At 40.7% G+C, this 22,353-nt stretch overlaps 2 protein-coding genes across 3 annotated transcripts; both read right to left on the bottom strand.

Moving 5' to 3' along the window:
- Positions 1-197: 197 nt before the first annotated feature.
- Positions 198-8,582, bottom strand: tmem87b (transmembrane protein 87B). Of its 2 annotated transcripts, none has more exons than XM_029521698.1 (19): positions 8,418-8,582; positions 7,523-7,583; positions 7,339-7,430; positions 7,126-7,260; positions 6,957-7,010; positions 6,679-6,850; positions 6,297-6,358; positions 5,763-5,946; positions 5,557-5,656; positions 5,344-5,437; positions 4,972-5,043; positions 3,682-3,790; positions 3,524-3,582; positions 3,332-3,435; positions 3,166-3,239; positions 2,962-3,032; positions 2,767-2,819; positions 2,639-2,669; positions 198-2,160 (listed from the first exon to the last, which is right to left on the bottom strand). In XM_029521698.1, exons 1-19 carry the CDS (start codon positions 8,565-8,567, stop codon positions 2,119-2,121), a joined length of 1,719 nt encoding a protein of 572 aa, XP_029377558.1. In that variant the 5' UTR covers positions 8,568-8,582; the 3' UTR covers positions 198-2,118. The 2 variants fall into 2 exon arrangements, with proteins under 2 accessions (XP_029377558.1, XP_029377559.1); XM_029521699.1 differs by lacking the exon at positions 4,972-5,043 and adding an exon at positions 4,630-4,701.
- Positions 8,583-9,399: 817 nt separating this feature from the next.
- Positions 9,400-22,285, bottom strand: mertka (c-mer proto-oncogene tyrosine kinase a). Its single transcript, XM_029520910.1, has 19 exons — positions 22,065-22,285; positions 20,844-21,159; positions 20,664-20,764; positions 20,393-20,563; positions 16,722-16,808; positions 16,492-16,607; positions 16,222-16,411; positions 15,592-15,737; positions 14,120-14,255; positions 13,646-13,796; positions 12,717-12,805; positions 12,523-12,618; positions 12,342-12,422; positions 12,167-12,259; positions 11,946-12,064; positions 11,739-11,848; positions 11,453-11,612; positions 10,718-10,854; positions 9,400-10,140 (listed from the first exon to the last, which is right to left on the bottom strand). The coding sequence occupies exons 1-19, from the start codon at positions 22,144-22,146 to the stop codon at positions 9,696-9,698; spliced, it is 2,826 nt and encodes a 941-aa protein (XP_029376770.1). The 5' UTR covers positions 22,147-22,285; the 3' UTR covers positions 9,400-9,695.
- Positions 22,286-22,353: the final 68 nt, after the last annotated feature.

Below are 22,353 nucleotides of genomic sequence, written 5' to 3'. Positions count from 1 at the left end.
GGTTTGAGGAAAAAAGAAAACTCTGGATTTATATTCACAGCAACTGGACTTCATTTAAGCATTGCTCGCAGTATTTTAGTCTCTGCCTTTCATTATCATGTTATCATTCATCAGAATTTTCCTCACATGGCCCATTCATGCAACAGTTTCTACTATTCTCCTCTCAAATCTGGACGGCTTTAAAAAGAGATCGTAACTCGGTAATAAAATATGTATTTTTATTGTCAAATTAACACTGAGAATCACAGAACAGGAAACAAACCTTCTCCTGTCCTTCTTTTCATACTGAGCGTACACCCTTCCTGAAGAGGAAGAGGAGAAAAACTGCTGGTATGAAAAGTTTGAGCCCAGTTGTCCATGACACTCATTTAAAAAAAAAAACAAAAAAAACAAAAACAAAACAGAGTCAAGTCACATTATCCAGACACCTCTGCACCTGTGGAATTATGGAATAACAGGAATGAGCCAGGACCCATCTGTACAAATACTCAAGGTCCACTGCAGGTGTGCGCAGTTTTATATAACAAGACAACTTGCCACCATAAACACAATTATTCCAACCAAGGAGAGAAAAAACCCCAAACAGAAAACAGTGACGTTATAAACCCATTCATATGATCAGCTTGTGCTTGTGCTAACCACATAACTTATCTCGTGTTACATATTATGGGATGGCGCAGTGAGACAAGATTGCAACTCCTTCTATTACACTGACCCAAGACGACAAACATGAAAATGACAGTGTGTTCGACTCCAAGGCGACACTGACAAAAACAAAAACTCACCACCATGCCATCCATTTTCAAAGGTTACCATTAAGACGTATTTGAAGGAAATTACTGAAGCATCCATGAAATCAACACAGACACCGCAAAGAAACCACAAAGCAAGCTGCAGTTTTGCCACTTTGCCTTATACGCACAGATTGTTCAGGTTCCAAGTCATTAAAAAATTTCAAATAAAATGGAAGCACAAACTGTAAACATACATACATAGTAAACATGGGTGAACACACACTTATATAAGTACACTTGAAACACAAAAAGAAAATTTTGAACTCCTTATCAACATATAAACAATATATTGCTCCCTCTAGCCAAGGACATCGAACTTGGCCACTCACATCCATAGAGTAGATTCAGAGCATGACCCCCCCACCACACAAGGCTGACACAACTGAACCCACCAACATTTGCAACAAACACTTTTACACACACTACTCTTGGGTTTCTTGAACAGATTAGGCCTCATACAAAAATGACATATAGGCACAGCTTTGATCTCCAAAGTGCATAATAGAAAATTCCTACTTACATTATTTCAATATGCAGAGAAAAGAAAACGGAACCAAACCTCCCGACCCCAAGAAAGTGTGCGTCCAACACTAACAGTCACATGACAGATAGCAGATACATAACATTTACTTAAATTCTTTGTCTCTGTGTGTGTGTCTATGTATGCACACACGCACACGCGCACGCACGCACACGCGCGCGCGCACACACACACACACACACACACACACACACACACACACACACACACACACACACACACACACACACACACACACAGTGTTTTAAGACAGAAAGATCCTTTTCTGGCTTTAATAATCTTTCTTAGTTGGTGTGAAAAAAAAAAAATGATTTCTCTTCATCATAAATAAGTATCTAATTTGATTACAGCCATCCGAGAAGTTATAGATACCCTCGAAAAGATACTTGTATAAAAGTATGTTCATGCATGAGGCTCACTCTTCTCAATTCTCTGATAAAATTCGAACGGACAGAAATAAATACAGCACTTAATATAAGATGAAATTTTCTCTTTGGAAAAAAAGGCTCAGAACTGATCATATGAAGGAAAGAGTGAACCGGTCGGTCGGTGGCAAGACAAGATTCCTCTGGTAGTGTTCTGTCTGCTTGAGAAGTTGAGGAAATAAGGAGTTCTCCTGAACTGTGACATGCAACACCCCTGCTGAGCAGCAGCGGTTCAGAAGGATCCCCTGAAAATCTAAATGGCACTCCACCACCATCCTGCTGGAGACCCAGCTTCAGAGCCAGAGAACAGCACAGCTGTTCACCCTCCACACCTGTTTAACACTGGAAATGTGTTGCCTCACTCCAGCTTTGACATCTCATACTTGGTCGTCATGATTTCCTGGGAAATAACCCACAAACATAAATGTATCATTTTTGCTTAGGTCATCAAGTTTAAAATGTTTGCTTTTAGACAAAAAAAATCTATATACATATTGGAATATTTTAAACAACAGGTCCTTTAACAGATAGAAACATGTAAAGACAAGGTTTCACAATTTCCCACACTGAGACTTGATTTTCACCAGCTGGTTGACTAAAATAAAGAAAAACATGTTTTTTTCTATTAAAGGTGTGACATAAGTATACTGAGAAAACCATCACCCTGACAACTTTCTGAGAAGTGTCCTCATATCCTGAGGTCAGGCTCAATGTTTCAACTAATTCTGCATCCCCAACATTATCAAAAAAGGTTTTGTGTTTTACAGCCCCTGGTTACTCATATCCTCATATCTACATTAACTTCCTCTAAATTAGAGAAATATAATATGTATTATAACTAATGTTTTCAAGAATAAAAAAAAAATTGAAACTGGTACCTCATCAGAGTCAAGCAGGATTGGTAGAGCTCTGCAGTGACGAAAGGGATCAAAGACACTCTGTTAGAATCACATATGCCTTGAAAAAAAAAAAAAACAACAATAAAAATGACTGATATGATGCTTACACATCAGTGAGAGAGCTAGGAATGTTATCCTCCACCCACTTCAAGTCTTCATCCTGGACAAAGAGAAACAGAGGTTGACAAAAGTAATACTGCCATCTGCTGAAATACAGGAAACTCATTTCTTAACACTTAATACAACACACATTAAATGACTTAATACAACTATCACACTCCCATTAGGAAATTGTTACTTACTGGGTTTGTTTCTGCAGGCTTCACTGTCCCATTTGTCTCGTTTTTTGTTGATCTCAACTTAATGCCAGCAGCTGCAACGAAAAAAAGAAAAATAACAACAACAACAAAAAAAGAGGAAACAAATAGGTAAAGACAGACTTAGAAATAAAAATAAAACAAATAAATATTGTAAGACTGTTGAACACTTCTATGATGTTACTGTACCAAGGTTTGCTGAAGCAATGAACTCGTCGATTTCCTCATCGTCAGAGTCATCCATGAGAGGTGTGAAAGCATGCCTGTGGACATTGAATGAAGTGCTTAATGAATTAACAGGAGGGAAAAGAAGAACGTATCCAGTTCAGTTGACAGCCCTGAATGTAGTTCTTGCCTTTGGTTGTTTGCAGACGGTCTCCATAAAAACATAATGACAAGTAGAATGATAGAGAATAAGAACCTCCAGAAAGCATCTTCTATCCACAGCTCAATCCAATCCTTCAAACAAAAACAGGTCCAAATATCAAAACAGCATAAACCTAAAACTACTGAACTTTCACTACTGAACTTGTCAAAACATACTCACAGACTGACAATATGCAAACCAGAATTTTTTTGCTGTCCAACCCATGAAAATGATGGAAGCTGAGGGAAAATTATGTTGTGATGTGTTTAATATGGTTCAAAAGACAAAACTGTAGTAATTCCGAGGATAGTCATCTCTATTAAAATCGCAAAACTTACCAATGACGGCAAATATTAGTGTGTTTGTAAAGTGCCTGTAGAGGGACAACTTGACAGGGTTTCTCCTCAGCTTCAGAGTCTTGATGGTTTGTGCCAGACTAACAAAGATGTTAGTGGCAGTCAAGGTAAATATGCGGCAGATAAAGCAGACACCAGATGAGCTCTGAATCTCTATATGCGAATGTGTACTGTACTTAAAACCTGTGTTTTGAATCACTTCTTTACAAACATACACATTTATACAATCTGCCATTTTACATACAACTCTCTCCACCACACACTGACTCACGGATGAATAAAACAAACATCAGACTGACTGAACCAGATGCTGAGGAGCATAAATATACCTCTAAGGCATCTGATAATGCTGATAAATTTAATTCATGTACACTACCAATCAAAGGTTTGGACACACATTCCTGACTGGTAGTGTACCTATCTGAATGTGTATTACATTAGCAAATCCACAGCAATAATTTCCTAATTGTTGCAGTGTATTTAATTTACAGTCTTAGGATTTAAAGGAAACGTCAGAAAAGCTCATTTCATTCAACCACCCTAGTGGCAACAAAACTTATAATAGCATTGAATCCCACATGCAAATCAGTCGCGGCTGACCATTCAGACCAAGACAGCCCAATAAAATGTCATTGATTGTGCAGGAGGGAAAAAAAGGGAAAATAAATCATTTGACAAACAGTTAAACCACCAACTAGAAAGCATAAGCAATTGCAATTTTCCTCTGATTGGTGCAAGGTCGTTCCTATAGTGATGCAAAATGTCATGACGCAACCTTATACTTAATGTGGTCTCTCACTACTAATTATATGGGAAAGGAACAAAACAGCTGCAGATTAAACTATCTTGGTCTAATTTGGGCTCATTTGAATGAGGGGAGGAGCAGAGGGAAACCACGCAGGGAAAAATTCTAGGTGCACAAAAGGATATCCACCAGCACAGAGAGGAGTCAAGCAGAGCCAGGGGAATGTTGGCCAGCAGGCCCAAGTCAGAGTCATCCGCCTAGAAGGGAGGGCAGGAGCAGGGCCAGAGGACGCAAGGAAAGAGGTTAAAGATGAGGTTAAAGATGAAGGGGGTAAATCACAGACACCGTATTCTCCGAAAAAAACAAACAAAAAAAAAAACAAACCAAGCACAGAATGTAAAATATAGAACCATTCACCAAGGTGCAAAGAGGAAAATAATCCATCATCTGACTCAAAAAAAAAAGGAAAGCCCAAGATAATTTGGTTCGATTAATCAATTTCCACTTCGTATACACTGGAAGGATATGAACCAGATGGCACAGGAGTCACACACAGCCAGAGCAATTGATGTAATGAGAGCAGGGCCGTTGTCTCGACCCTTGTTTTTTGGCCCACCAGCGAATAAAGACAATACACATAATGTGAAGTTAGATTTGCATGAAAACACAACCTGGTAACGAACTATAGAGATGTAATACTGTTAATCCCAATTCTTTTTTTTTTCTTTTTGTTTTGAATTGGTCACAAAACAAGTCAACTGGTCATTACTAACTAAAATTAATTTGGGTAGCAAATTGTGTAATAACTTGGGGGCTGTCAGTCAGATTAAAAAAAGCAATACAAAGTTTATCTTCAGATGGGAAATGGTTACTTTTGACATCTTTAACTTAATACCCACCCCAGTAATCCTCAGGACACCTTCAATGCAAGCAAAGACAAAGTAGAGGATACCAAGCCCCACTACTCTGTGCATTACTGTCCCCAGACGAGGCCTGAAAAAAAGAGAGAAAAAGAGAAAAAAGAGAAAAAAAAAATTATTTCAACTAACAAACTTCTATCGTTGCATCTCAAAAAAAAATAAAAAATAAAAAAAATTCACGACGTGACGTACTTTACAATGCCATAACCAAGACTGACAATGATGACAAGCAACCGAGCCAAAGTCCTCTTGAGCGCAGAGATCAGTTCAGCAAAGACCAACAAACCTGTAGCTAAAGGCAACAGTGGAACAAAAGTAAATTAATTAAGAAAACAAAACAGTTATTATTTCACATGAAAATGAAAAACACATTTTTGTGATGATATATAGATGCTCACAAGCTGAGCCAACAGCGTTGGTGTTTTCATATTCGGCACAGAATACAGCTTTTTCCACCATTCCGAGGAAGATGACCGCTGCAATCCAGAACTGAATGCGAAGCAGATCCTTCCAGTAACACGCTGCCCAGACAAACCACAGCAGGGCGTACAGGATGTACACAATGCACATCACCATGTAGAACTACAAACACACAGCAAAGGATTCGTTTTACAAATACATAAAGGGAGCAGTTGCTCTTAAGTGACTGGAAACCAAATTCCGCAAACACAAGCAGTTCATCCAAAAACATTCTCTGAGTATTGACTATTCATTCAGCTTCAATGAGATTTCATAAGGTTTGGCTCTGTTAGCAATAACTCAGTCCAATGCACAAAGCTCAAAGGCTGTGTGCATTACAGTCTTTCAGGTGCGCTGTTCATTTTAAACAGTGGACATATCCTTTGGTTATACTACAGTTTACTGTAAACATGATTCATATTTTTGACGCAGTTCACACAAATGTGTTCCTTCCAAATATACCATCTACTTACGGTCATGAGAGGCCATTCTGTAATCGAAATGTAGCCATGGCTGCCTTTCATCACCACTTTAACTGGAAAAACAAAATCCATGCATTACACAACTTAAGTAACAGAATCTGCCAAAACAATTGTTAGTTGTGGTAAATTTTGTAATCTGACTCTTCAGATTGACTTTATATTTACAGCTAGCTTCTGCATAGTGAGTTCAATTCTGCACATCTAGTCAAGCCAAGCGTTCAATTACGTGGGAAGTAAACTGATGCAGGGTGATGATCCGCAACGTGAGTCACAGTGTATTAAATGCGCATGATGTGGTGAGTTGTTTTGTTTGTCTGTTTTTTTGTTTGTTTGTTTGTTTGTTTGTCTGTTTTTTTTTTTTTTTTTATCTCACCAGTTAAATTCCAGTTAGTATTCTGCTTAGAGGACACAATTTTAACGACCAGCAGGTAAGGCCCGTCCTTCCACGTGGTGGCTATGATGTTGTCTTTGACATTGCCATTGCCGCTCTTCGCAGAGCTGCTGCTGTCATATTCCTCAGTAATCCACCTGGTCTCATTTTCATCCTGAAGGGATACAAAATTAACACAGTGTTCATCACTTAAAAAAAACAAAACGTTAAAACACTATGGTTTTATCACATCAAATCATACAGCATTTATTTTTCCTTACTGGCACTCTGTCCTTCACAGGAGGAACGACCGGCCGTGGTTCTGCCTTCGTTTTCTGAAAAAACACTAGCTCTTAGTGGATGTTATAATACAGAATATAAATACTAGGTAATAAATACAATGGTGTGAAGCATGTTACTCTGTTTAGGAGAGTACTGTAGCAAACCTACTTTGAGCATTGGAAAAGAGTGCATTCCACTAACGCATGTCAAAGGACCATGTTTGTGTTCGATGTACTCTCCATGTCCGAGGGGATTTGGATCAAGACTCTCACCACGACTCAGAGGTGTCCACTCATAAATTTCCTACAGACAGTCACATGTCAGCATTCATAAACAATCAAGTCCAGGCCTTCTGATTGTTTGTGTAGCTTCTACACTTACTTCAATATTGTCGAATTCATTGTGACAGGGGTAGTATTTCAAATACCAGTGAATGGTGAAGTTCATCTTCTCGGGACATTCAAAATACAAAACTAAAACATGAAGACGCAAGTGGTGATGAACACAGGGGGCAGAAAGGGACAACAATGTCTGTGACATAACATGAGCACAGTTTGTGTCTTACCATTAAATTCAATGTCCGTTTTCTTATACATGGATTTCCTTAGCAGCAGTGGCCGTGAGGTCTGTGGAGTGGTGAATAGAGTGTATTAATTGTAGGTTTATAGTTAAACCTAAACGTGGTCAAACCCAGTCAGCGTGGGCAGGGAAGGGACAAAGGGACATGTGGATCAGGTGAACTGAAACTTTAATAGTTCATTTGTATGAGTGTGTTTGTCTGTCTCTCAATCTGTGCCAGTACAGTACCAGACCAATGACCTCTACAGGTTCCACAGCACACCTAATACGACAACGAGAAGGAAACTGAAACTCCCACTACTTAAATAATTGATCAAGGCTTTCTCGTTTTCCTTTCCTGATCCTTTGTGCAGTGCCTATTTGGTGGCAAACAAGAGGAAAGACTCTCTCAGACGACTAAAAGATCTGACTGTAGATCAACTTTCAGTGTGTTTTCTGATGTGTAACGATGAGCTGCTGGCCGAAATAGGTAGATCCTGAAAGTGTGAGCAACATGGATGTGACTCACAGTCTCCTGCTCGCAGTGTTTGGTACACACATGTAAATGTAAAGATGTATAAGCTGCTCCGCTAAATGGGAGGCACCATTCAAACAGCTGTTTAACTTCAGCGGAAGCTAGCTAGTTCGTGTTGCTAACCTTTAGGTCATCTTAGGGTGACAGCTAATAGGCTGTGTTAGCAGCAAATCCTGCTCTATCTGTTTGGCACAGTTTCTCCAAGTCTGTGAAGTGTGTAAAGTCCCAGACAGGATTAGCCAACGTGATTTTGTTAATTAATAACAGGTTACACGACTTGGCACCATCCCCACAGCTGCTAACGGGCTACTAGCACAACAAGGCTAATGCAGCTGCCGCTAGCGACCCGGATCTGTCCGATACTCACATTTACGACTGTGACTGTCCACAGTCCGGTTTCTGGGGCCGCCACAACCGCATTTATAGTACTGAGTAAAGCCACAAGAAGGACTCCCCATGGACGGAAAAGTCCTCTGGTCGTACAACTCCACGTCCTCATCCCGACTGCAGCGGCCATGTTCGTCCTGGTGAGGTCGGACGCTCCCCTGCAGGAGGCGCCGTGAACGCAGCAGCTGGAGGAGGAGGAGCCTCAGTCAGACCGTACCTGAGTAGGCTCACCTGTCTGAGACTGACCTCTGACCGTGCCAAGTCATCTGGGGTTTATTTAACATATCTCTCTATTTCTGTCTGTCTGCAAATTCATCAGCAAATCTCATGAGATTGACAAGAAGGCTAGGGAGGATTGCACGAATCATTAAGTGTAATTATGAAGACTTCCTTCCCAATAATGGAAATATTGAACAGTCCGGTTTTATTTAGAAATGGATCAGAAGGTCAGAAGGTGAAGCTTGGATTTGCAGTTATCGCCATAAAGTCATTCTGGGCTGTAGTGATGAAATAGAGGGTAAGAGTGACATCACTGTCAGGAGGTTGTGATTATTCAACAAATTAAGAAATGGTAGTCATCATTCCAGTGAAGAGGCAGAGGGAAGTAATACATCTGAGAGCAAAATTAAACTCATTTATGTAAATGTCTACTGCTTCTTATTAACTGGAAAATCTTTACTTCCCCATGGGCTCCAGGATTTCCAGCATTTCTAATTATCTGATTGCTCAATAATTAAGCTGCTAAGGTTTCCTGATCACCCGACTGTTTACATTTTATGACAGATTATGGATTATTTATGTATTTATGCACCAATGCTGACGTTTTTCTAAATTTATACCCAGGGACTAATATAGATTAATATATTACTTCAGTTCTTTTGATTAACTATCCCCTCCTGCTGGTTTTTACACCATTTGAGCTCCCCCCCCCCCACCACCAGTCATCATGTCTCACGTGAGTCATTAAAGCATTTATTTACAATAGACAACAAGATCACTTTATAAATGTCCTGTAGATTTTTGTATTTACATTACAACTGAGAATATAATACAGTAAACACTTTCACAGTTCCGTGTATCTTAAGCTTATGGGAACGTGCGTAAACACACAGACGACATTCCTAACACTGACATCTTGGCGGTCCATGTAAAGCAACTGCAGGGAAACGTCAAGGTGCTCCCAGTGCGACGAGGCAGCATGTTTAGTAATGATCAAGGTGACAGTTTTATTACAGTTTTAAGGGCTGAGTACCAACTGTTACAGCAGGAGAGAAGTGTCACTTGAGCTGTTATCCATGCCTGAAACCATGTCTCCGTTTGCTTGGCTCAAAGCATCACTCGACAAAAGAGGAGTGTCCACATCAGGGGATCTCAGGGATGGCTCTGAAGAGACCACCACCACATAGCGATCGTTGATCTCATCATCGGTGTCCTCCAGGCTCCCGTGAATGTCTGCAGTGACTACTGAATTTTCTGCTGCCCGTTGTCTGCAGGAAGGAGAGGAGCTGAACACGGGATGTTCTGCAGGAAGCATTTCCCTGTCTGGGTCCTCTTCAGGAAAGCTTGTGTTAATATAGATGATATCGTCCCTGCTGAATGACTCCGGGAGCTTTTCCGTGAGCTTTTCCAACCTTTCTCGCAGTTGAGGAAAGAGGGGTCGGTCCAGTGGATCAGCCCTCCAGCAGCTGTACATGATCTCATACCTTAAAATAAGTTAGGAAAAAAATTTAAATGTAACAAATTTTATTGAGTAAATAATTGAATAAACTCCTCATGTCTAATCTCTAAAAATCAAATCAAATCTGATTTTTTATATAGTGCCAAATCATAACAACTGTAGGTAGGTAGTTGTAAAACAACTGTAGGTACAAATATCACTGAAACCCCATCAACATGTTCTCAAAGTGTCATTTTTCACTTTATTACAGATGGCAGTGGTGGGCAAAGCCATCCAATCTAAAAAGGTAATATTTTTTTCAGGTTAAAGTTTTTTTTCCCGGACTAGATGGAAACCAAGAGAAGGAGAACTGAAAACCTGAATTTAGTGAATTTCAAACTTTAATTGCAAAACATCTTGCAGGTCTTCTTACTATGGGGTTTGTTACTAAGGAATACTAAGGAAATCAAATGGTTATATAAAAATACATACGTATTTATTTTCGAAAAATCACATCCACCTTAACTTCAATACTATTTTAATAGTCTCTGTAGACTCTGTTTAGTCCAAAAAAAAAAAACAAAAAAAAAAAAAACATGTAACCCAAATGAGACAAAACTCACAGCTCGTCCAAACAGTCTGTTGGTTGTTTCAGTCTGTGTCCTTCAACAAGGTAGTCGTAAATCTCATGATTTGGGATTCCAGGGTAGGGCGTCATGCCTCGTGTAGCAATCTCCCACATAGTGATGCCAAACGCCCACTGTAAGATACAACATTACCTTTGGATGTTGTACAAAACTGTCTTTTTTTTATCTTTGGAAATTATTTACAGCTACAACTATCTGAGTAAAGAACTGGGATCAGACAAAATTTTCAGTTTTCACATGTACATTGCAGAAGTGGGAATAAACACATCAGGTGCCTGAGTTTTGCATTTTTGTCAACATGACAAAAGACAGCTAGAGTTCTTTTTATGACATTAGGAAATTGTGGTTGTGCACACAATGTGCTCATTTAACAGCGGATAAAACACAAAAGCAGAGAAACAATGCTGAACAAGACACAAGATACAAATGCAAACTGATAGCTGATTGGGCTGTTCAATTCAGACCGACTGACTTGTGCATAAAAAAGGTTTTGAAATTCTCCATAGCACAATAGAAAGTGTTAGGTGATGGGAAAATGCAGATAACGGGTCAAGTTCTTCTTTCGGTAGCTACTCTTTGTTTCACAGTAACTATTCTGTTAAGACAGACACAAAGTGTGTGTGTGTTTTTTTTGTTTTTGTCCATTTGTATCCTGATAAAAGAGCGACAGTGCAGAACAGACAAGGTCAGATGAAGAATGGACGTGCTTACCACATCACTTTTCACTGTGAAAACTCTGTCTGCCAGACTCTCTACTGCGATCCATTTCACAGGCATTTTGGCTATTCTGCCCTGCCTGTAATAGTCTCCACTGTAGATCTTCTTGGATAACCCGAAGTCTGCTACACACACCGTCATGTCATCACGCAGCCTGAATGATAAACAAAGCGCTGACTTTTTATAAAACCGCAAAAGAGAATTACACAAAAATATGAGCTTTTCAGTTAATTTAAAATGAACTGATACTTCTTTTTTGTTTTTTTAATCTGTAACCTACATGCAGTTGCGAGCAGCCAGGTCACGATGAAGAAAGTTACGGCCACTGAGATACTCCATACCCAGAGCAATGTCAACCATGAACTTCAGGAGTGTTTGAGTGGGCAAGAACTATGTGCAAAAAAAGAAATTGTAAATTAATAATATTTAATCTATTAATATTGGTGATATATTATGTATATATTTCAGTGTTTGGCTGAAATCTTGCCATTGGACTCTCTCCGAGGCGCGAGCGCAGCAGGAAGCTATGCAGATCTCCATATTTCATGAAGGGCAGAATGACCATGGGCTTTGGAAAATGTCCTGAACTTACTTCCAAGCATACACCTAAAGAGGCCAAGACAGTCAACACAAACAATGTAAGGATGTGCAAAAGAAAATGACTAATATATTGGAGTTAGGACAATACATTAGTACTACTACTCATACCAAGCAGTCTGATGACGTTAGGGTGGTTGAAGTCTTTCATGCAGGCTGCCTCATTCAGGAACTCTTCAATCTCCCTCTGAGAGAAGCTGTCCACTGTTTAAAGAAAAATGAGAAGGTTATGTATCCACAAATCTGCTTGTTTAAGAGTTGGATGAAAGGATTTGTTTTAGCTCACATTTCATCGTCTTCACTGCGACTTTTTCTGATGTTCCGTCTTGCTGCCGTAAATGTCCCTCCACCACAGAGCCAAATTCACCTGATGGATTCAAAACAGTGTTTGTTATTGACACTATCAGTCCAGATGTGACAATGCTTCCTCTCCTCATTCCTTTCCATTAATAAATCTCTTCACTCACCCTCTCCAAGAACCTTCCCTATGGAGAGCAAGTTCCTCATGACCATCACGTCCTGGAGCTTGGCCTGGAGTTCATCACTGACTCCAAGGTTCCCAACTACAGACAGGACCCACTTGAGTTATATCGCATCATAATAAAAAACATAACAGTCTACATTAATGTCATTTCCCCCATAGTTATAATCAAAAACGCACGTGTGACTCCCATGGCTGATCGATTGTAGGATCGTTGGGGTTTGTACTCCACAATGGGCTGCGGCTTTTCTCCACCTCCAAACACCCGCCTGAAGAAAAAAAAAAAAACAAAAAACTACAATTAACTAAACTTCTCACCGAAGTCTTCATAACTCCGTAATCACACTTAGCAGTGCAGCCTGGAGAGGATCGGTATCTGAGCTGCTGCCTGTCACACATTCCTGTCCACATCCTAAGAGACAAGCCTGAGTCACTGACTTCATATTAAATGAATCCAGAGAGTTCAAATGTGGTTCTTGTGTATCTCAGAGCTGCACATTTACAACTGGTAACAATGATGATTAAGAGGAAGCAAGGGGAGTTCATTAGAGGAGGATTACTCAGCAACACCAGGTGTCTATTCTGTGTGTGTGTGTGTGTGTGTGTGTGTGTGTGTGTGTGTGTGTGTGTGTTTATATCAACATAGCAGAGGAAGCCACTGCAAATATGTTAGCAATTTCAAAAATAGGAAAATTCAACTTAGGACAACATTCATAACTAGATATAATATTGTACATTTCCAGCTGCCTGTGACACCACGTCCCCTTTATTATGTGAGTCTGCTTTGTAATTGTCTGCCTGAACAGATTGTCAACCACGTTTGTGCCACATACAATTTTTACATGTTGGTTATTTATACTTATCTAATTTATCTGAGCAGAGGAGCTTAGTTATTAAGATTCTGGATCTGAGCTTATGAGAGAAACAAAGTGATAAAACAAAGTCAGCACTGGTCCTTTCAAAATCCCACGCTATTTCACAAAGTTACCAAACTCAGTCTTTTTGTTATTGTTTTGAACGTGAGACCCCTTGTGGTAGAAAAATTACACGTTGTGCTTTTAAATCCAGACTGTGGTTGAAAAGAACGGGAAGAATTGTAGCCAGCGTACCCAAACAAGGATTCAGAAGTCCGGTTGTGAATACAGATGCCTGCCCAGAGCACAATCAGCAGAAAACAAATGCCACACACCACGCCCAGCACGACATTAATAGAGTCTGGAGATGTGATCCCAGGGCTGGAAGATGGGGACACAGCTGATGCTGAGACAGAAAGAAGAAATATATATATATATGATTAAAAAAAACGAGAACACAGGTTAAATAAAGAGTTTGGCCTGGACCTGCTCTATATGTAAAGTGTATTGATGTTGATTGATTGATTTGTTATGATTTGGCACTATACAAATAAATCTGATTTGATTTGATTTGATTTGAAATATCAGAATCACATTACACCAGCAAATGGGATGTTTCTTTGTAGTCTATGTGTTGAACCATCTTGCATTAAAGCAGCTGAACTATTTTGGCAAGTATATGAAGCTGATAGTTCCAAGATGAAGCGATAAATCAACAGAGCAGCTTACTGTCCTCTGGCACGAACAGCCTGACCCGTGGGCTGACCATGCCGCTCCCTGCTTGTGTGCAAGCAGCCACCTCCACAGTGTAGGTTGTGTTGAATTCCTGCACAGGTACAACGGCATCGGTGGTGTAACTGTGGGTCTGAATCAACACACAACAACAGAGATTATTTCAATGTGGATTGTGTCCAGAGCCTGAATATAATATCTGTCACACCTGACGCACGGTGTAACACAGCAGAAATGAAATTCAGTAGTTCCTTTAAGTGATTTTTTTTTTTTTTTTTTGTGGTCACTTACGGTATGAGACCTTTTCAGAAAATCCCGGTATACTCTATAATGCATGTTTTGTACATAACGAAAAAGGGAAGGACACCATGGATAAGCTCATGTGCTGCAACGGGAGGGAGCATGTGACAGACACAGCCCTGTATTTCACAACAGCACACGGTAGCATCTGGGGTTCCTCTGCTTCACTAATGTGCTGACAGTCTGACGGGGAATGCTGAACCCATGATTACCAGTCTGGCAGGTCTGGGACACCAAAGAAACAGAACATGTGGTTGTTCTTTCTGACGACAGCAGATGTCCGGTAAATCAACCTCAAATTCACCAGTAGATGACAGCACCAAGACGACCACCATAAAACACAGAAAAATTGGTATATCTCATAGTACATCTTTTTTTTTTTATTATTATTATTCAGCAAATTTAGTTCATTACCATTGAGTCTTTTTCATTTAAAGGATGAGCTGAGTCTGTTCAATCCAGTGAAGAGTGAAGTGTTGCTTTTGTGCACGTTTCCAGTCACTGCTGCTATCACTACACTCTGTGAGCAAAATGACATCAGCGACTGACTAGACTGAACATATGGACATTTGAAACTATTGTATGCTTCCTGTTGTGTTCATATCCCATTCAGTCTGCGATGACACATGGCCACGTGGCGAACGAAGAAAAAACACTGAATAATAGTTTTAACCCCATCAGCTTCCTCTAAAACAGACAGGAAGGACAGGAAACATACTATTGTACCAGAGGGCCCTGATGCAGTAACAGAAGCATGAGTACGTGAATCCAGCATCATGGAATAATGCACTGGACACATAACATAAATAAAATAGATTGTCACTGAATTCAACTGTGCCATTTGTCTACAAGAAAAAAAGGCACTTCTCGTAAATGCCTTTCCCTGCCTTGTCGATTCTGAGCGCAGTGGAAACTATGTTGTTCATAGATAATAGAAAGGCTGACCTTCTGGATCAGTAGGCAGGACAAAGGGAGGGTCACATATTCCCAATATACGAGTCTCATTCCTGTCATATTTGTCATACATTAGTAATTGTTATTGGAAACTGGAAAAGAAAAAACAAGCCAGACACCTCAAAGACGAGGCCATATTTTTATCTTGGTGTGCCTAAAAAAAGTTCTTTAAAAGCTAATTAAGGCCTGAATGACAACATTGTTGACAAGCTCACCTTTTTCTCTTGTGTGCCATATTTGACTATGACATCATAACCACGCAGGATGCCATTTATTTTATCATCCGGCGGAGGTTTCCACCTGATCACCAACAACGACCCGTTCAGCCTCACGGTGACGTTTCTGGGATAAACTGACGGCACTGAGAATGTGACAAGAAACGAGAAACAGGAGCATTGAGATGAGATTAAAAGTCATAAGCCTTTATAAAAACTGCCAAGCTTTTAAAAAAAAAAGAGAGAAACATAATTTGTCACTCCAGGGAATTCTTTGATTACAGTTTGGAATGTGTTCCCTTCCTGGCACAGTATATAAAATCTTTCAACTAAAATATCCCCTGTCATGGTTTTAGGAAGGAAATTGAAGGCAGCTCCACCCAATGAGAACGCTATGTTTTCTCAGTGAGACCGCTCCTATTTCCTTTGGGACCTCTCAGGAAAACAACAGAAGCTTAGTGGATCTGGGGGGTTTTTAAACTCTTGAAAATTACCAGCCACAGTGTGTATGTCTTGGACTTTCTTATTGTCCCCTGATTCAGCCATACTTCTGTACTCAATCTGCTGCTCTATGACCAACTGCCAGCAAAGGTGAAACATCAAGTTGTTCCACGCTTTGTTGTCACACACCTCCTTCTGTGGTGTTGCTCAAGACCCATGAGGAGACTGGAGAGGCTCCCAACTCGTTGCTGCAGGAAACGCTCATGTTGTAGGAAGTCATAGCTTGCAGCCCTGGGACTTCGCTCTGAAACGGCGGCACGGTCACATTGATGAACCTGGTGGTCGTCACTTCCCCCTGCCGCCAACTCACCTCTTTAGCCTTAAAGGGAACAAAGTGCACGTGAGGATGAATCTGTGGATGTTGTGTTACTTCCCTATGTGTGCAGATGTGGGTCTTACCCTGATGTGGCATTTAGTGAGCGGGGAGAAGCCATCATGGCCAGGACTCCAGCTCAGCGTCAACTTATTGGACTGAGTTTCCAACACAGTAACATCAGACACAGGACTGGGAAGCACTGTGAAACATCACAAACACCTTATTAACACCCTAATATGGAGTCCAATGGTCAGCATGCAGACCATGAAACCTCTTGAAGTGTCTAACTGCCCTGCAGGAAAAATGGCTTTACCTTTGATGTTGATATTTGCTTCTCTGGAGGTGGCGACCCCCTTCAAGTTATAAGCTTCACAGCTGAACTGGGTGAACTTGTCTACACCTGCAAATGAAACATCAGAGATCACAGTGTAGCAAAACAATGTTGAAATTCAAATTCAAAACAACTGCTCCTCAAGGCAATGATAGTGCTAAATATTTCTGCAAATCAACCTCAGCGGTGTAACAGGTGTAGGCTTACTCTCACACAAAAAAAAAAACGGACACATTCACGTCCTGGGGTTGAACATTTTGTACAAACGGCTTTCTTTCTGTGTCAAAGAAGAATCTGGGGCAAGAGTGCAATGTCAGCGTCACTGTAGACTCACTTCTTTATTGGTACCTGTAAAGTTCACATGGCCGTGCCTCATGTGGCAATCCTTCAAACCTCTCCAAGTGTGATGTACTGTGGTTACAAACCTTTGACTTGGTCACTTTCCCTATATACACAATTCCTGTCTTTCAACAGCCAACAGATCTGCCCGGTTAGGATGGGACCGGGACAGCTGCTAAATAATGTCCCCTTTGTGCTCTGTTTTCCAGTGTCTCTATCTCGGAAACATTTCCACAAAGCCAATCACAGAGCAGCCAGTGAGAGATGGCTGGAACCAACCCGGCTTGTTTTGTTTATGTTCTGCAGAGTATCACAACCTCATGAGTTTGCCTTCCTCTATTGCAGATCAACAAAGTAAAGAGAGTTTCACTTTTCACTCAAACACTGACCACAGTGTGTAAACTGTTTGTTTACAGAGATAACTCTTAAAAAGAGCTCTGATTAAATCATTGCTGTAAGAACTGTGCACATGAATATAGCAAATAATTATATATCTATATCTATGCAAATCTAAAATAAATTTTGGATCCCATTGATCAAAATCACTCAATAAAGCTGATGTTTAGGTTCTGAGAGAAATGTACAAACTTGTCTGCACATTTCCTGTCAAGCTGTGTAAATGTAATTACCAGATGCCTCATTTCAGACATCGCAGCAAACAGATGGTTGGTTCAAAGTGGGGACTGAGCAGGTTTGACTTTTGTCCCAAATGAAACTGCTCTTCTTACGTAATTTGGCCAAACAGCAAAGGCACAAGAGGGAAAAGTCGGTAAATATCACTTGAAGCTTTAATTCCAAGGAAAATTCCCAATCTCTACCTTTACGTTGGGAGAACTCAGTCCCTGTTGGGTGTAAGCCTGGCTACATTAAGTTTGCTGATGCCTTTCTTTGGCCAAAATCAGGTTAAACGACGGCAGAATCTACACATTCCTGAGGTGACAAAAGTGGGAAAATTTACAGTGGCCACAAAAACCTTCCACCTGCAGCATCATCCCCTTCTGCAATAATATTACTGCTGTTAATATGTGACAGCAAAGAAGTGGATTATGATGCAGCTGTGGTTTCATAAACTGATCCACCACCGACTGGAAAGTGTGAAACTGAGGTCAAAGACAATGTGTCCCAGTCTCACAGTTCATCATACATTCTTTTGACCTCATTTTTTGAAAAGGGAAATGAACAAGAGTCATATGCTGCCATTTCTGCTTTTACTATCCTCAGTGAGCAAATGAAAAACAAAACACAACAAAAACAACAGAGAAATGATAAAACAGAAGGGCTGGCCTCTCAAATGGAAACTAGAGAAATGATGGGGGGGGTTTAGTAAACGCAGAGTCGATCCTGCAGCCTGTAATTTTCAGGTTTGGAAGCACCCCAACATACTGAGCCGCCTGAGATGTCTGTGTTATTTTTCCATTTTTATATGTAGCCAGCAAATACGGCCTTGAAATGCTACCACAGCCCCAGCCAATGAGTTGTAGCTTTTCTCCCTCCCTTTCTTTTGAGTTTTCAAGGGGTTTAATACCAAACTTGTGTCAACATTAAAACAACTCTTCTGCTGCAAGTAACTAAGCTGAAATAAACCCACATTAACATCTTTCTTTAATACACATGCAATTCCCTAATTTCAAAGAATATAAATGATGAATACATGCCAGTGGCATTCCTCAAATAAATACAACTGTCATTTACTGCCGTTCATGACCATAATATTATGGAGTCTGGCCTGTGGTGAAAAACAGGGGCCTAAACTTTTAGTATTCATGAGGTGAGTGTGCGCAAGAGTGGGTTTACACTGTTTTATTGTGGCAAGATTTGGTCGTGCACACAGGCCTGGTAGCCTGCAGGCTGCCAGCCTCTGTGTGCAGCCCCTCCTTGCTGGGTAGTGGGCCGGTTTGTGAATGAGCTCTTTGTCTGCGGGGTCAACCCCCGAACAGAGTCCCTGTGCAGCCTCACATCCCCAGGACAGGCTCAGGCCCTTGCACACGCTGGACCGAAGCACAGCTCTGAACCTTTAACCCCCTCCGCTGCATCGCCACTCTGCCTGCGGGTAGCTGAAGATGAAGGGTTGGAGTATTCATAGCAAAGCACTTATGCCTCTAATAACAAATGTTTGCTTTCAAGAGTGGTTGGGACCATAAAGGGAGAGTCCACTTAAAAAAAGATTTAATTTTGGCAGCAGTTTCTCTGTTTCCTAATAAAACAGTATAATCTTGAAAGGCAATCAATGTTGCATTGAATAGAACTTCAATCTAGGTCTGACAACTAAATTTGGTCAATTGACAGATAATTAATTGTGAAATAACTAAATATTTCTATATTATTAAATTAAATATTTTTTAAACAGAAAAAGTTAATGGCATGTGAGAGGCAACAATTTGAATAATTTGACTTTGGAATGTTGTGGAATTTGTGTCCCTGGAAAAATATCATATAACAAAATTTTTAGTTGCAGCCTCACTATAAAAGAGAGTAGAAAGATTTTGTAAGGGATAGGGTTATTTAAGTTTCCAGGCATTTGCTTGCAACTTAGATAACATTTCCCGAAATGTCAAACCGTTGCTTTAATCTGATGAATGGCAAGTGTTTGCTTGTATACAAAAACACTGCCTGTGTGTGACTGACCGCTATTAACCATTCAGCCGAGCCAGTAACCCCGAACGTGGCGGTTTATCTCATGGCAGTGAGCAGCATACAGATGCTGAGGCAGCAGACACAAGATAGAATAGAAACCAGAGTGCAAGTTGAGTAAGACCACCTGCAGTCTTTGCCATCATCAAAGAGCCGAACAACCCTTAATATCTGCTGACGAATGTTTCCAAATTTAATCAATGAGGAAGTCAAAATGAAAGTAGTTCAGTGGAAAAGAAACTGCAGCACTGCGTTGTTTCCTTTGTTCCCTGTATGCTACTTTTACAACTTATTTTATAAACACTTTCAAGTTCTTCTTTCTATTAACAAAAAGTTTCTGCTTTCTCAAAAGACAACAACAACAACAAACAAATACAGAGCTTAGTGAAAAAGCCCTTTCAATAAACCTCCACAGATTGAGCAGACTTGAAAAAAGGACCAAGTCTTTCTACCGGTCAGATTACTGTGAGAAGCACATAATGAGTTTCTTTATATCTTATTCAAGGTGTCATTCCCGCTCATGCCCGTTCATTGGACGATGTGGAAAAGAACAGTGAGGAATCGCACTTCTCTTTAGAGGCTTTGACCAACTCAAGAGGGACAACAGAAAGTAAAGCTGTCTTCTCTGCAGTCGTGACATACATAACCACTGATTGTCGGGACTGTGTTTGTCTGTATCTCACCTTGCACTGTGTAGCTGCTGGAGGACAGGTTCAAATCTGGAACAGGTAGTCCATCACGGAGCCAGCGGATCCGAACAGGTTCCGGAGGTCCAATCGCCTCACACAAGAGTTTGAAAGGTGTGTTCCTTGTTACATTCCTGTCTTCAGGTTGGTGGATAAATGTTGGTAGACCTGTGATTGAAAGAAATGTGAAGGCATGAGGAGAGAAAAAAATAAATAAAAAAAATCAGGATTACGTATCTTCCAATTCTTTATAAGGGTTAAAACTCACCGTCCACTTCAATGGTGATTGGCTGAGACTCCACTGTTGTTGTGCTGATGCTGAGTCTGCAGCGATACTCCCCAGCATCCGCTCGTTGCACATACTTAATGCTGCAAAAGACGGTTCATGTGGATGCATCATTCTGTGCTTTCAGTCTGTCATATTTGAACCTTTACGTGCTTTACATACCTGACGGTGGACAGGAGAGTGGTGACACCGTCAGTGATTGTCTGCAGCTCATTGATCACCACCTGACTGTTCGCCGCCAGGTCCTGTCCATTCCTCTCCCAGCTGATGATGGTCTCCACCCTGGTGTCGGGTATTTCAATGGAGCAGTTGAACCTGGCCTCATGGCCCTCAGATAGCTGGATGGAGCCAATGGTGGGCTTGAAGTGAAGCTGTGTGAGCTGATCTGGGGTCAGATAAAACCTTGGAACACGCGCAGGTATCATGACGGGCTCCGTGGTCCTGGTTAATCGGTGAGGCCAGTGCCTGGAATTCTGTGCTGTTTACAAGGAGAGATGTTTGGGTTCATTACACTGAAATTAGAATACAAAATGTAAAATAAACTTAGTATATGGTAACAAAAACATATAAAAATAAGAATCAATTACTTTATATCCAAAGAGTGTAGGGTTAGGGCTATGATCGATGGCGAGGGAGATGTTCATACCTAAATATTCACAACACTCACAAAACCCCAGTAAAGTTTTGAATGGCCATGAAAATGCGGATGCTTCAGAGAAACTAATCCTTATTTTTCTAATCAATTAATCTATTAGTCAAGGAAATAGTGAGAATTATTTTTATTTTTATTATTTATTCATTTACAGAATAGTGATATAAGTCAGAGAAATGCTCATTAAAAGATTCAGATTCCAGTGATTTTTTTATGCTAAAATTAGTAATTAATTATCAAGGTTTGCACGGATTTAATTGATTTGATTAATTAATCACTAAATTGACATTTACCGGATTCAAATTTAGATTTATCCTAAGAAATGATCGTCCTAAAGAGGCATGCCTAGAAACCCTGGTCCACAGAAATATGAAGATGTTTTGAAACGCTTGTATTTACTGCCACTAAACTGAAGCAGTCACGAAAGTCAGGGCACTTTTTACGACTGCTAATTCAAAGAAATCAGTGCAGGCCAAGACGCGTTTAGATCGGAGAAAAAATGAATCCAAAACTTATTTCTAAGGAAATGTTAGGAATGACTGAGGAAACTCCTTCAACAAATAAAACACATCCTTTAAATGTATTTAAATCACTTCAGCTGCAGATTACAGCAGGCAGACCTGGACCCTGAGCTCCAGGTCCAAGATAAAACTGGCACAGAGAAGAAAGAGGAGAAAAGGGAGGTGGGGGTAAAAAAAAAAAAAATACACCCCCTGTGGTAAACAACTCACCGCTGGCAGGACTCCCCAGCAGAACAAACATGATGGAAGAAAGGAAAAATCCCAACCAGCCCGGAGTTGGCTCGCTGGCCATGGCCGGTCTGAGCTCCACTCTCCGCCGCTGCAGCAGCCTGGAAACGTCCGCGTCTCTGGAGCTGAGCGTCCAAACCCGGACAGCAGCTCCGACATCCGCCCCGGCACCGTCTGGAGGGACTCTGGACCCGGGAGGAGGGGGCAGAAAGAGTTTACCTTTCCTGACGTCACAGGAGGGTCCCGCTGGAGGCGGGACTGACCGACTGAG

This window comes from Echeneis naucrates, chromosome 15 (genome assembly GCF_900963305.1).
Source record: "Echeneis naucrates chromosome 15, fEcheNa1.1, whole genome shotgun sequence".
Lineage (NCBI taxonomy): Eukaryota > Metazoa > Chordata > Actinopteri > Carangiformes > Echeneidae > Echeneis > Echeneis naucrates.
The sequence above is the reverse complement of the archived record's forward strand: the minus strand, read 5'-3'. Positions and strand labels throughout refer to the sequence as shown.

Bases quoted from the DNA above. Each gene is read 5' to 3' on its own strand.
- tmem87b (XM_029521698.1), bottom strand. From the start codon at position 8,567: ATGGCCGCTGCAGTCGGGATGAGGACGTGGAGTTGTACGACCAGAGGA. The intron at 2,820-2,961 runs GTAAGTAACAAT...CTCTTTGTCCAG, and splicing joins AGCCTGCAGAAACAAACCCA to GATGAAGACTTGAAGTGGGT. The intron at 2,670-2,766 runs GTAAGCATCATA...TCGTCACTGCAG, and splicing joins CCTAGCTCTCTCACTGATGT to AGCTCTACCAATCCTGCTTG.
- mertka (XM_029520910.1), bottom strand. From the start codon at position 22,146: ATGGCCAGCGAGCCAACTCCGGGCTGGTTGGGATTTTTCCTTTCTTCC. The intron at 16,412-16,491 runs GTAAGACCCACA...GTTCCCTTTAAG, and splicing joins TCACTAAATGCCACATCAGG to GCTAAAGAGGTGAGTTGGCG. The intron at 13,797-14,119 runs GTAAGCTGCTCT...TTTCTGTCTCAG, and splicing joins GCTGTTCGTGCCAGAGGACA to CATCAGCTGTGTCCCCATCT.